Genomic DNA, 14,579 nt, shown 5'->3' on the forward strand with positions numbered 1-14,579 from the left:
TGGGAAAATATAATGAAGCTTTAGAAATTTATTATCAAGTTGAAAAAATACGAACGGATATTTTAGGTATCAATCATCCATTGACATTGGATACAAAAAATAATATAGCAATCTGTTTGAAGGATATGGGAAAATATAATGAAGCTTTAGAAATTTATTATCAAGTTGAAAAAATACGAACGGATATTTTAGGTATCAATCATCCATCAACATTGGATACAAAACATAATATAGCGAACTGTTTGAACAAAATGGGAAAAAATAATGAAGCTTTAGAAATTTATTATCAAGTTGATAAAAGTGAAACGGATATTTTAGGTATCAATCATCCATCAACATTGGATACAAAACATAATATAGCGAACTGTTTGAACAAAATGGGAAAATATAATGAAGCTTTAGAAATTTTTTATCAAGTTGATAAAAGTGAAACGGATATTTTAGGTATCAATCATCCATCAACATTGGATACAAAACATAATATAGCGAACTGTTTGAACAAAATGGGAAAATATAATGAATCTTTAGAAATTTATTATCAAGTTGAAAAAATACAAACGGATATTTTAGGTATCAATCATCCATCAACATTGGATACAAAACATAATATAGCGAACTGTTTGGATAATATGGGAAAATATAATGAAGCTTTAGAAATTTATTATCAAGTTGAAAAAATACGAACGGATATTTTAGGTATCAATCATCCATCAACATTGATTACAAAACATAATATAGCGAACTGTTTGGATAATATGGGAAAATATAATGAAGCTTTAGAAATTTATTATCAAGTTGAAAAAATACGAACGGATATTTTAGGTATCAATCATCCATCAACATTGGATACAAAAAATAATATAGCAATCTGTTTGAAGGATATGGGAAAATATAATGAAGCTTTAGAAATTTATTATCAAGTTGATAAAATACAAACGGATATTTTAGGTATCAATCATCCATCAACATTGGCTACAAAAAATAATATAGCAAACTGTTTGAGTGATATGGGAAAATATAATGAAGCTTTAGAAATTTATTATCAAGTTGAAAAAATACGAACGGATATTTTAGGTATCAATCATCCATCAATATTGATTACAAAACATAATATAGCAAACTGTTTGAAGGATATGGGAAAATATAATGAAGCTTTAGAAATTTATTATCAAGTTGAAAAAATACGAACGGATATTTTAGGTATCAATCATCCATCGACATTGATTACAAAACATAATATAGCGAACTGTTTGAACAAAATGGGAAAATATAATGAATCTTTAGAAATTTATTATCAAGTTGAAAAAATACAAACGGATATTTTAGGTATCAATCATCCATCGACATTGATTACAAAACATAATATAGCGAACTGTTTGAACAAAACGGGAAAATATAATGAAGCTTTAGAAATTTATTATCAAGTTGATAAAAGTAAAACGGATATTTTAGGTATCAATCATCCATCAACATTGATTACAAAACATAACATGGCAATCTGTTTGAACAATTTGAAACGGAGAGAAAAAGAAAATCAAAGTTGTCGACTGTTTTAATCGCTGTCCTAAATCCCGATTAATTTTAATTTATTAGAAGTTTGCTTGTAAATAGATTTATATGATTTCTATATTTTTTTTTTATCGGAAGTTTTTTATTCGATGAACGATAAAAATGTTTGAAGATGATAGAATTTGTTAACTAAGTAAAAATAGGATTGAGGAATTTATAAAAAAAAAAAAAATTGTCTAGAGTTAATGAATGAAGTTAGAAAATGAATGAAAATTTGCTCGAAAGAATGTAAAGTTAAAAAACTTTTATAGCCGGAAAATTAGAAACGTGAAGGACTCAGATAAAGACTCTTGGGACAAGTTTTAATTTTTAAATGATAATTTAAGTAAAAGTAAAGCCAAAGATTAAGAATTCTTTAGTTTTATTGTAACTATATTAAACTATTAAATATTTTATTTCCGTAATAGTTAAAATGTCTTATTTCATAATTATGTCATACATAACTAATTATAACATTTTTTCTCATAATTAAACTTGACGTCAAATATGTATGAGATAGGCAAATTGAACTGCTCTTTAAATCAGTAGAATAATCATTAGAGTTAACAGAAAAAAACCCGTGCGAAAAATATACACGCCAAATAGAAATTAATTCAGATTACTGTCATTTTACAAAACATTCAAGCACATCCGCACATACAAAATCATTCAAAACCTAAAACCCTTTACGAAAGGCTTACAATTAGAAAATGAAAAAAATTTATATATTCGATAAAGAAATGATAGTCACACAAATGTATCAATCGGGTCGTCTTTTTCGCTCAAATAGAGAAAATTTCTAATGGATGAAAGAGGTTATATAAAATATGAAGATTTCCTGGAAGTATAGAAAGGATAATTAAAAGAGAAATATGAAGAAGCACTTAATAGAAAGAAACAAAATAAATAATTTAAAGCTGATATTTAAAGAAGAAATGTAAATTAAAATATTCAATTCGAAATTTATAATAATTTAAAATAATTAAAATTTAAAATTAAAACTTAACAATATAGAATTAAAAAGAATAAAGTTTAGAACAAATTAAAAATAAACTATAAACTTAAAATAGAATTTTAAATTAAAAAATTAATTTAGTAATTTAAAATGGAACATTAAATGTGAAACTTAAATTAGAAACTATCACTAGATATCTATGTAGGAAAATAAAATTAGAAAATAAAATTAGAAAGTTAAATTCGACATTTAAATTAAAAACTTAAGTTAGAACTTTAAATTAGAAAATTAAACTAAAAATTTAGTATACTTGCAAAAGCAATGGGTTTAAAGACAAAAAACTGACAAAAGAATATTAAAAAACAAGTATAAACTGAAAAAGTTAATTAAAAAAGCAGTTAAGAAATATGAAAAAACGCTTACAACAAACGCTAAAAAGAATTCAAAAAGTGTATATGCTTATATCAACAGCAAAACGAAGATAAAAGATACAATCAAAGCATTGAAGGACAAAAATGGGGATATAATAACAGAAGGTTCAAAAATTGCGAATATACGAAATGATTTTTTAAGTTCAGTCTTTTTTAAAGAAGAAAAAAACAGTCCAACAAGTTTTCAAAATCATGCAAATGTCAAATGTCAAACTCCTTTATTCACCTTAAACCCTATAGAAAAACAATTATTGAAACTAAATGTAAATAAATCAACTGGAGTCGACAAAGTACACCCAAGAGTTTTAAAAGAATGTTCAAGTGCGTTAGCAAAACCACTATCAATTATATTCAATAGATCATATTCAACTGGAGTTTTACCGAAACAATGCTTATGTGCAAAGGTTACACCTCTATTCAAAAAAGGCGACAAACTGGAAGCTACAAACTACAGACCAGTCTCTTTAACATCAATTGCATGCAAAGTAATGGAAAGTATTGTAAGAAATTGTATAATGGACCATTTGATTACCAATGATTGGGTTATAAACGAACAGCATGGTTTTTTAAAAGGTAAAAGTTGCAGTACAAACCTCTTGGAAACAAAGGACTTAATACCCAAAGCTTTAGAAGATGATTTCTCGAAAGAGAATGCGTTTTTGGACTTTGCAAAAGCGTTTGACACTGTCTCACATGAGAGATTATGTGTTAAGTTGGCTGGTTATGGTATAAATGATGAACTATTAAATTGGTGCAAAGGACTTTTAAGTAATAGAACTCAAAGAGTTGTGTTGGGCGAAAGTGTTTCTGATCGGAAATTGGTAAGGGTCTGCGTCTCGGAATCGTTTTCTCGAAATGAACCGGGAAACGCGTAACTAGACGAAAAAAAATAACGAGACAAAGGAAACAATTATTAATTTCCCGGAAAAAAATAACGAGACAAAGGAAACAATTATCCCGGAATAAAGTTATAAATCGGGACATAATTTTTTTCTCGGAATTCAAAAACTGTGTCCCGGATAATAACGAAACGTTACGAGACAGATCAATTATATTAACTAAGGGTCTGCGTCTCGGAATCGTTTTCTTGAAATGAACCGGGAAAAGCGTAACGAGACGAGAAGTTTCCTGGAAGAAAATAACGAGACGCAGACCCTTAATATTAACTAGATATCTTACTCGCGCTTTCCCAGTGAAGAAAATTTTTTGCCAACCAAGTTTGTTTTGCCAGCCAGAAATGACGCACAGTGACTCAAAACAGCAAAAAAATGGCACTAAAACCCTCACAGTCTTTTGGTAAATAGAGTGCTCTTTTTTAAATAATATTAAATTAGAATGATCATTTATTTAAAAAGTAAAAACAGTTTTTTAATAAAACTTATATTTTACATTTTATGATTAAAAGAAGTTAAAAATTTTAATATTATTTTCAAAGAAATCTAAAAAGTTAGAGATTTTTAGTTAGTAAAAATGGAGAACTTTTAATTTAAGTTAAAGTCTATATTTACTTTGAAGATAATCTTGTAACTTAATATATTTTTTGAATTTGAGGTTTTTACTTGTATCTTGAATTTGAGTTTTTTACTTGTATGACTTGTTTCAACATATCAAATATAGTTTCAAGAAACATTTTTATCATCATATGCTACTTAGAAATTTGTTTAAATGTTTTAATTTGAATAATGATTTACTATTCAAGAGGTGCTAGATATTTGAAATAGCATTACTTAACAACTTCAATATTTCCTGTATAATATACAAGTAACATTATTTACTTAAACATTTTAGGGAACGTAATGTGGTTTTTGTCAAAGTAGTTATAACATAAAATGTTAAACAGTGTAAAGTGAAAAATGATATAGAGTACTTAAAAATGTTTCTGATATATATTAATGATTTTAAAAACAACAACAACAAAAAGGTTAGATCTTATCCCGAATATACGTGAATTAGGAGTGGATAAATGACCATTTTGGAAGGATTTACTTAACGAAATCAAATAAAACTGAAGAAATTAGCAAATAGAACATAAACTAATGCTACTTTAGATAGATTTATTTCAAAAGTGAAGAAAAAAACTAAAACAATGTGGTAGAAATTATGATTCTTTTATAGAAAAAGAAGACCAATGGCTTCAAGAAAATCTTATGACCAATAAAAGTAGCCATTTTGGTTCTGGAAAACCCCATAAACAATGGGTGGTCCTTAGAGAGCAAAGGAAAAGAGAAAAAATAAAAGAACTAGGTATTGAACATCATGCTCTCTTGTTAGTCTCTGCAAAAAGTACACTTTTTAAAAAAAGTCAAACGTTTTATAGATCAAAAAAGTTGAAGACACTTTGGATAAAATCTTTCCCTTAAATATGAGTGTAAAACAAACTCTTGCATTAGAAGTGAATACTGACCTCGGCGGTAAACAATATTAAATGATCAGAAACTTAGCCCTTGGACATATATTTACCCACTTCTTACACGATATTTTAGTGGAAAAAGTTAAATACTATCCCAAAAATATTTTTTTCCCCCTGATTTCAGTTGCTACCATTAACTTTTATAAAGCTGTGTTTATGTAGATGGTATAACAATATCAATAATAGTAGCTGAAATAAATAATGGTAATTGCGTCAGAAATTCATTATTTAAATTTCACATTAAAGATTAACTAGTGTATCTCGTTATGTCTCGTTATGTCTCGTTAAAAAGATGTAAATTCCGGGAAATTGTAAAGCTCCTTTTTTTGTCCGGGACATCTCGTCTCGTCTCGGTATCGTCCCGGATTTCGACTGAAAATTGAAAATTGTCTCGATATTTGTTGCTAATTGGGACAAAGCTTTTAGGATCGTCTCGTCTCGTCTCGATTTAAAAAAATAAGGAGACGCAGACCCTTAGAAATTGGTTTTAAGTGGCGTTCCTCAGGGTTCGGAACTTGGTCCGCTATTGTTTATTATAAACATCAATGATTTTGTTGTAAATTTACAAAATCAATGTAAACTTTATGCTGACGATACAAAAATTATTTCTATATTGCAAGGTGAGTCTGAACAGAGTAATTTACAAGGTGATTTAGATAAATTGTTGGATTGGTCAAGCAAATGGTTAATCAAGCTTAATGTAGATATATGCAAAGTTATGCATATGGGACTAAATAATACTCAATGTATCTATAAACTGGTTCTCGGCAGTAATGATGATGAGACAAACTTAACGACAACCACTTTAGAAAGAGATTTAGGGATTTATATCTCAAATAATTTGAAATGGGAAGAACATATTAATATCGCAGTTGGTAAAGCAAACAAGAAGTTAGGATTGAGAAAGAGGAGTTTCAGTTATTTGGATGAAGAAAGCACAAAACTATTATTTACATCGTTAGTTCGTCCTCATTTAGAATATGGTGCTTCAATATGGAATCCTTATCTTAAAAAAGACATTGAGAAAATAGAAAAAGTACAACAAAGAGCAACAATAATTCATCAATTAAATGGTTTAAATTATCATGAAAGATTAGATAAATAAAAAAATGACAATGTTAAGTGAAAGAAGAATAAGAGGTGACATGATTCAAATGTTTAATATTATTAATGGTTATGAAAAAGTTATTTGGCATCATACACCAGATTTTGTAACAAGCTCAATCACTGGTGGTCACAACATGGGTATTAGAAGACAATTAGTCAAACGATTAACAGCAAGATATGAATTTTTTACTAATAAGACTTCAGAAAAGTGGAACAAATTAAGTCGAAAAACTATAGATGCTAAATATATAAAGAATTTCAAAAACTCTTATGAAAGATTAAAAACAAATGAACTATATTTTAACCTTAATTAAAAGCTGTTAGAGTCTAACAACTACTAATGTTAGACTCCATACTCAACTTGCTGCGTTGAGTATTACAGCAAACATTTATTATTATTATTATTATTATTATTATCATTATTTTCATTATTACTATTATTATTATTGTAATTGTTATAATTGTTATTATTATTATTATTAATATTAGTATTATTATTATTATCATTTTTATTTTTTTATTATTATTATTATCATTATTATTATTATTATTATTATTATTATTATTATTATCATTATTTTCATTATTACTATTATTATTATTATTGTAATTGTTATAATTGTTATTATTATTATTATTAATATTAGTATTATTATTATTATCATTTTTATTTTATTATTATTATAATAGTAATAATAATAATAATAATAATAATAATAATAATAATAATAATAATAATAATAATAATAATAATAATTATTATTATTATTATTATTATTTTATATTATTATTATTATTATTATTATTATTATTATTATTATTATTATTATTATTATTATTATTATTATTATTATTATTATTATTATTATTATTATTATTATTATTATTATTATTAAATATAACATAGAAAATTAAATAAGAAATTTAAATTTGATATTTGATTTAAAATTTATATTACAAATTTAAATTCAAAATTTAAATTAGAAATAATAAGAAGTTTAAATTAGAAATTTAAATTAGAAATTTAAATTAGAAATTTAAATTAGAAATTTAAATTAGAAATTTAAATTAGAAATTTAAATTAGAAATTTAAATTAGAAATTTAAATTAGAAATTTAAATTAGAAATTTAAATTAGAAATTTAAATTAGAAATTTAAATTAGAAATTTAAATTAGAAATTTAAATTAGAAATTTAAATTAGAAATTTAAATTAGAAATTTAAATTAGAAATTTAAATTAGAAATTTAAATTAGAAATTTAAATTAGAAATTTAAATTAGAAATTTAAATTAGAAATTTAAATTAGAAATTTAAATTAGAAATTTAAATTAGAAATTTAAATTAGAAATTTAAATTAGAAATTTAAATTAGAAATTTAAATTAGAAATTTAAATTAGAAATTTAAATTTGAAATTTAAATTTGAAATTTAAATTAGAAATTTAAATTAGAAATATAATTTAGAAATATAAATAAGAGTTGTAATTTAGAAATTTAACTGAGAAATTTAAATAAGAAATATAAATAAGAAATTTAAATAAGTAATTTAAATTAGATATTTAAATAAGAAATTTAAATTAGAAATTTACGTTAGAAATTTAAATTAGAAATTTAAATTAGAAATATAATTTAGAAATATAAATAAGATTTGTAATTTAGAAATTTAACTGAGAAATTTAAATAAGAAATATAAATAAGAAATTTAAATAAGTAATTTAAATTAGATATTTAAATAAGAAATTTAAATTAGAAATTTACGTTAGAAATTTAAATTAGAAATGCAAATTAGAAATATAATTAGAAATTGAAATTTGAAATTTAATTTAGAAATTTAAATAAGAGTTTTAAATTAAAAATTTAACTAAGAAATTTATATAAGAAATATAAATAAGAAATTTAATTAGATATTTAAAAAAGATATTTAAATTAGAGATTTAAAATAGAAGTTAAAATTTTAAATATAATTTAGAACTTTAAATTAGAAATTTAATTTGGAAATTTAAATAAGAATTTTAAATTAGTTATTTAAATAAGAATTTTTATTAAGAAATTTAGGGTAAGGTTGCCAATATTGTACCCCCTAAGACAAAATTAAAAAATGTAGGTAAGCTACTGAGTGAAATCATGGATTTTCAATAGGATTTCATAATTTAGGGATTGTTTGTTGTAAAGATGTTTAAAAAACTCAAAGTTTAAAAAGCGTTAAGTCTCGAAGAATCAAATTAAAAAAATAGCGCTAAGAGTACAATTAAGGAAACTAGATCCTAAATTGTACCATTGTAACCCAGTGGGCAAAGCGACGTCGGAACAACGTCGGATCGACGTCGGAGCTGACGTCGGATCGATGTCGGATTTACGTTGGAAATGGAAAGGTTGGGCGACGTCGAAAAAAAGACATCGGGCGACGTCAGAATTCTGATGTCATTCAACGTCGAGCGATGTTAAACCAACGTCGGAACGACGTCAGATTACTGATGTAAAGACGATGTCATTAAGTGGAAGAGCGATGTTAAACCAACATAATAAATACAATTAAAAAATAGCACATATTTTCTGGCGTAAAAGCATTCATTACAAAAAACAACTTTCTATTTTGCATCAGTATCTTTCTGGAGACGCCCAATGATAAGCTTGTAAACTTTTAATTTTTCAAAACTTTGTTTATCCTGAACATCTTTCTTTTTTTTTTTTGCGTTTAGTCTCTTTCATATTAAAACAAGCCATAACTTTGTGCGACATCAGACTATAAAAAGAAAGAAAAAATTTTAAAATGATGAAAAAATAATTTTAAGAGTATATATATTTGAGTTCTTTGTTGTGGAGGAAGCTTATTTCCCAATATGACATGTCCAGCTCGCCATCGATGTATGGGGGATATTGCAGTCATTTTATTGGTTGTATCCATATCATCATTAAAATATATTGATAAATAAATATTCTTAATTATCAAATATGCAAGGAAACTTACATCAGTTCTCATGGTTTACCCAATATCTTCTTTAATAACAGTAATGGTCTGTCTCTGATTTCTGGTTCTCAAATGAAGTGTGTATTCATTCTCTGTATCAGACTCTGAAGTTGATTCTGAAAACAAAAGATATTGTTTTTGGAATCAATATATTGATAAATAAATATTCTTAACTATCAAATATGCATGTAAGTAGCACACTCAGGTCTCCAAATATTTGATAACCAGTGAGAACTTCTGACTTTTTAAAAATGTTTCTGCTGATGCAAGGTAAAAAAACATTTTTTCAAAAATTCAAAATATACTTTGAAATAACTCATAAATAGCCATTTTTTTAGCCTGCATAAAAGAAATTGTTAACAAAATTAACACCATGAACTACAATAGCATAGACAAATAAAATTTTATAAACTTGAAAGTTACTCTACCATTAATACGCTTTGACAAATTTTTGTGTTTGTTATTATGTTGCACATTTAATGTTTACTCAGTGCAATCAGTCCCCGCAAAAGCATCATCATATTACCTTTCTAACATGTTGTTAATATTTTCTTTTAATTTAATCCCACCATCTCTTGAAAGACGATCAACCTAAAAGAAAAGTATTAAGATACTATTGATATTATGTTTTACTGTAAATAGTATAAAAACAGATATTTTTATTATACAATTTGTTAATAATTTTAAATTATACTAACAAGAGAGAATTTTTATGTTTATTCACCCTAATTTTTAAACCCCAGTTTTTATGGTTGTTGTGATGTTGATTTGATATGATTTGAGGGATGTATTGAATTATTTTTTTATTAGGATGACGGATAACTTAACAAAACAACATAAATATCACGTAACAAAATTCTTATATATTTTAATATGTATTCTTAAGTCTACCCTCTAATTTACAAAGTCATTCACAAACTTAGATCCCTTAACTGTACCAACCGGTTATTATTTTATCGTTATTATTGTATTAGGGTCACTCACCCTAATACAATAATAATGATATTTATTAATAATAATAAATAATGATCAATTACTACTGTTAGCTGACTCAGAACAAAGAGATTCAACTTCATTGTTAACAAATTGTACATTGTCATCAGAATCATTTTGCAGAGCATTAATTAGATTATTGATTTCTTGATTTTGGGCTCTCCAATTATTAATGTAAGACATCTAAAGAATAATGTTAAAAAGCTGTTGAAAAAGTTATAGATTGTGATATTAATCCATTTTTGAATATTCATGTTTATCCCACTGTGTGCCTGTCCAAAAAAATTAACATGGAAACAAGAAAGTGGGACAAGATCATGGAAACAACAGAGACAAGATCTGTAAAGCATGATGAAACAGTTAATACATCTAACAAAGTGTTTATTGGGGTATCCGAATAAGAATGGAAATAAAGATGTGCAAACCACAAACATTTATTCACAAAAAGCTCAAATAATGTATTTTTTACCTGATGATTGCAATAAGCATGAAACTTAAAGTAGTAAACATTATGTAGTTTTATTTTAAATTTATCACATTAAATAAAATATATTACTCTGATTTTATTCATTGAGCACTCTTGTTGAATTTACATATACAAATAACCTTAAAAACAGTGCAGTAATGAATTAATAAAAAAAGTCAGATAAATATTTTTTACTAATTTAAAATACATACATACATACATATATACATACATACATACATACATACATACATACATATACATACATACATACATACATACATACATACATACATACATACATACATACATACATAAATATATATATATATATATATATATATATATATATATATATATATATATATATATATATATATATATATATATATATATATATATATATATATATATATATATATATATATATATATATATATATATATATATATATATATATATATATATATATATATATATATATATATATATATATGGCGCTAGTGCACTTTCGCACCCCCCTTTTTTTATTGCAGATTATGATAGAGAATTTTATGCTGATTCAGAAAAATATAAAAACATAGACTTGAAAATCAACGGAAAGTGCTCTAATTCGAAGTCAAAGTTGTAAAAAATTCCTATAAAAACCCTAATATTCGCCATTTTTTTCAAAACGCTTTCAATTTTAACGAAAATTAATTACCGTTACATTGCGCAATAAACAAACCTGGTTTCCATCAGCGTTTGCATTATTATTTTAAAGTATTATAACGAAATGAAATTAATGGAAGATTTCAAATAAAGGTTGAACGTAGAATGTGAAAATGTAAACAAATTGATGAATAATTATTATTGTATTGCCCTATCCCTATCCCTATCCCTATTCCTATCCCTATCTCTATCCCTAACCCTTACCTTGACCCTAACCGCCTATCCAACCAGCTTTATTATGAAATATAAATCGTACTGTTATAATAAAATAATTGCGCATGCATGTACAATATTGCGCTCTGAGTAGCTTATGGCTATGTAGAGCGCATTGCGCTCTACGAAGACACTTCGGAAAAACATACTTCAACGACTTTTTTAACGTAAAAACCATGCTATTAACGTATTGCTTTTGTAAGCTAAAAGATGATTAACTGATTATTCTCAAAATGGCGAATATTAGGGTTTTTAGTGGGATTTTTTAAAACTTTGACTTCGAATTAGAGCACTTTCCGTTGATTTTCAGGTCCATGTTTTTATATTTTTCTGAATCAGCATAAAATTCTCTATCATAATCTGCAATAAAAAAAGGGGGGTGCGAAAGTGCACTAGCGCCGTAAATCTGGCGATAAGGTAAACAGTTTATATATTTATAGTTGTTTATGTTATACTACTTATATTCTTTTTATGTTACCAATTGTGTGATACTAGCTTAATTTGGCCTGCACTTTTGTTGTGTGGTGCAGTTTTTAACTTAAAAAAATTCAAAATTTTTGAAAATAACATATTACTTATGGCAATCGAGTCAAATCAATCATAACTTGCTTTATGTTAACTTTTTGAACTGAAATGATTTGTAACAATATTTTCACTTGAAGGTTTCTTTTTTTTTTTAGCTTTTTGAAAGTTATTACATTCTGAAACAATAGTGGCAATGGAATTTACCATTCTTTACCAAAAAATTTTTGAATGTTTTTTGTGGTTGAATTGATGCCTATGCGGCCAGATAACGCATTTGCCTCGTTGGAAATATCATTAGCATCATTCAAAAACTTAATTATGTGGTGTTGCTCTTCTTTACACCAAATAACTTTTCTCTGAATTAAAATTTAAAAAAAGATTCTTTAAAAATTTTGAATTTTTTTAAGTTGAAAACTGCACCATACAAAAGTACATGCCAAACTAAGCTATTATCGCACCACTATAAAAGTAGTGCGATACTAGCTTAGTTTGGCATGTACTTTTAAAATCACATAATTGGAAACTCAATGCCATTATTTTAAACAATTATAAATATATAAACTGGTTACTTTGTCGCTTTCTTACTAATTATTTACCCTAGAGATTTCTTCACACGATGCAATGTTTAAAAGTATTGACAAAATACGTGGTTGCAAAATAAATTTGTACATAAAAGTACAGTAAAAATTAATTATGAGATTTTTACGAAGTAAAAAAAACGTGGGAGTAAAAATCTTGTACTTTACCGGTATCATAAAGCTTTTTTTGAAAAGCGTCTCTAGACAATGAAATTTTCATCGTTCGAATTTCTTATTCATTAAGATTCGAGTAATAAGAAAAGGTAATTTTCATTATTTTTTTTAGTTAACCTTTTTTTCTGAGAGATTGATCGGGATGATTTAAGCTTTATGTAAAGAAAAATGCAAAACACACGAGTAAAAGAATAATTTTTGTTTGAAAATAACAGATGGAAATGCAAAGTGTGCGCAGAACAAAAGCCAGCAATTCTTGCCGGAAATATTTCTCATCTCAAAAACCGTTTGCATTCAAAACACAAGGATATTGCTATAGAACTAGGAATTTCGAAAAGGAGGGGAGTTCGAAGTAACAATCGTTATGAGGTCGACGGTGAAGAAAATGCTATTTTCGTTTCGCGTAAAAACGTTAAATTTGACTTCGATATAAACGATACAGTAAGAGACTTTATAAAATCGATTCTGATGAGAAACTTGCCTATGACAGTCGCTGATGACATGGGGAAGAATGAGATGATTAGAAAGGCTCTTCAAGCTTTTGGTGTGAGATGGAATCGTCAAAAAGCAAAAGAATTTATTCTTAAAGCTGCTGCCCAAATTTATGAAATTATTGCAAAGGATATAGAAAATGTATACCCATCATTAATGTTTGATTCAGCGTCTCGTTTCAATACAAATGTTTTTTCTGCAAGTATTCGGTATACAAAAGGTGGAAAATTGCACGATCGAACTCTGGGAATGCTCACTCAGCACGGACGGCAACTTGGAGCGGTTTTAGCTGATCAGCTAATTACTGTGATTGCGAAAGTAGGGAAAGGGGCAGATAATATTTACTCAACTTGTTCGGATAAAGGTAAAAACATGATCAAAGCTTCTGATGCTATCAGAGAAATGCAAAGTCAAATGATCATTTGTAATGAATTTGTTGAGGAAGCACAACAGTTTGATTTTGAAAATTTCGATCTGCTTGACCGAGTCAATTTCGAAGAAGAACTTGTAGGAAATTCTGAAGATACAGACGATGGGATCGAAAGGCTATCACATACTCAAGAACAAGAGAGAAAAGTAAATGTGTTAGAAAATAATATTGGTGCAATCTGTACCAAAATGTTTTGTGGAGCGCATGTTTGCCAATTAGCTGCAAAAGACGTAACAGAGCCGTTTGAAACCACTCTTGCCGAAATAAGAAAATTTGTAAGAAATACACAAGCGCCTAAATATGATGCAATTTTTATTGATCTCAAGAGACCACGCAAAGATATTGCTCCGAGATGGAGTAGTACTTACGTCATGGTATCAGACATGTTTGAAAAACTCGCGATATATGAACAAATCAGGACTAATCGAAATAACCGCGAGCTAAGATTAAATGATGAAACTTGGAAATTTATTGAGGAATATGCAAGAACATTCGAGCCGATATTTTATGCAATGAAGGATTTTCAAAGATCAGACTATAACATGTCTGACTTCTTTTTACGATGGATGAGAATGGTGAT

The 14,579-nt window shown here is 26.4% G+C and overlaps 2 protein-coding genes and 1 long non-coding RNA gene across 7 annotated transcripts in view; 2 read left to right on the top strand and 1 right to left on the bottom strand.

Annotated features, from left to right (window-relative positions):
* LOC149880534 (uncharacterized) overlaps window positions 1-1,639 on the top strand; it is a 70,158-nt gene extending 68,519 nt beyond the window's left edge. Inside the window, exons 3-4 of one of the 3 annotated variants that reach the window (XM_090070823.1) lie at window positions 1-66; window positions 697-1,639. The exon at window positions 1-66 is cut by the window's left edge and continues 1,344 nt beyond it. In XM_090070823.1, the coding sequence (XP_089926949.1) occupies window positions 1-66; window positions 697-1,556 (926 nt within the window). In that variant the 3' untranslated portion in view covers window positions 1,557-1,639. The other 2 variants (XM_090070824.1, XM_090070822.1) reach the window with 2 other exon arrangements.
* A 711-nt stretch (window positions 1,640-2,350) lies between these two features.
* On the top strand, window positions 2,351-6,449 carry LOC149880539 (uncharacterized). The gene is made up of 5 exons (XM_090070071.1): window positions 2,351-2,392; window positions 2,975-3,039; window positions 3,107-3,755; window positions 5,252-5,345; window positions 5,965-6,449. Exons 1-5 carry the CDS (start codon window positions 2,351-2,353, stop codon window positions 6,447-6,449), a joined length of 1,335 nt encoding a protein of 444 aa, XP_089926197.1.
* A 2,532-nt stretch (window positions 6,450-8,981) lies between these two features.
* The window catches only part of LOC149880540 (uncharacterized), a 186,998-nt gene continuing 181,400 nt past the window's right edge, over window positions 8,982-14,579 (bottom strand). Inside the window, exons 1-4 of one of the 3 annotated variants that reach the window (XR_016446394.1) lie at window positions 10,455-11,073; window positions 9,944-10,008; window positions 9,418-9,533; window positions 8,982-9,192 (exon numbers count right to left, since the gene is read on the bottom strand). This is a non-coding gene — a long non-coding RNA (uncharacterized LOC149880540). Of the gene's footprint in view, window positions 9,193-9,417; window positions 9,534-9,943; window positions 10,009-10,454; window positions 11,086-14,579 lie in introns of those variants that run through there. The other 2 variants (XR_016446393.1, XR_016446395.1) reach the window with 2 other exon arrangements.

Source organism: Hydra viridissima, unplaced genomic scaffold (genome assembly GCF_058129835.1).
Source record: "Hydra viridissima isolate aposymbiotic clone 2 unplaced genomic scaffold, HvirCarnegie_v1 scaffold_13, whole genome shotgun sequence".
Classification (NCBI taxonomy): Eukaryota; Metazoa; Cnidaria; class Hydrozoa; order Anthoathecata; family Hydridae; genus Hydra; species Hydra viridissima.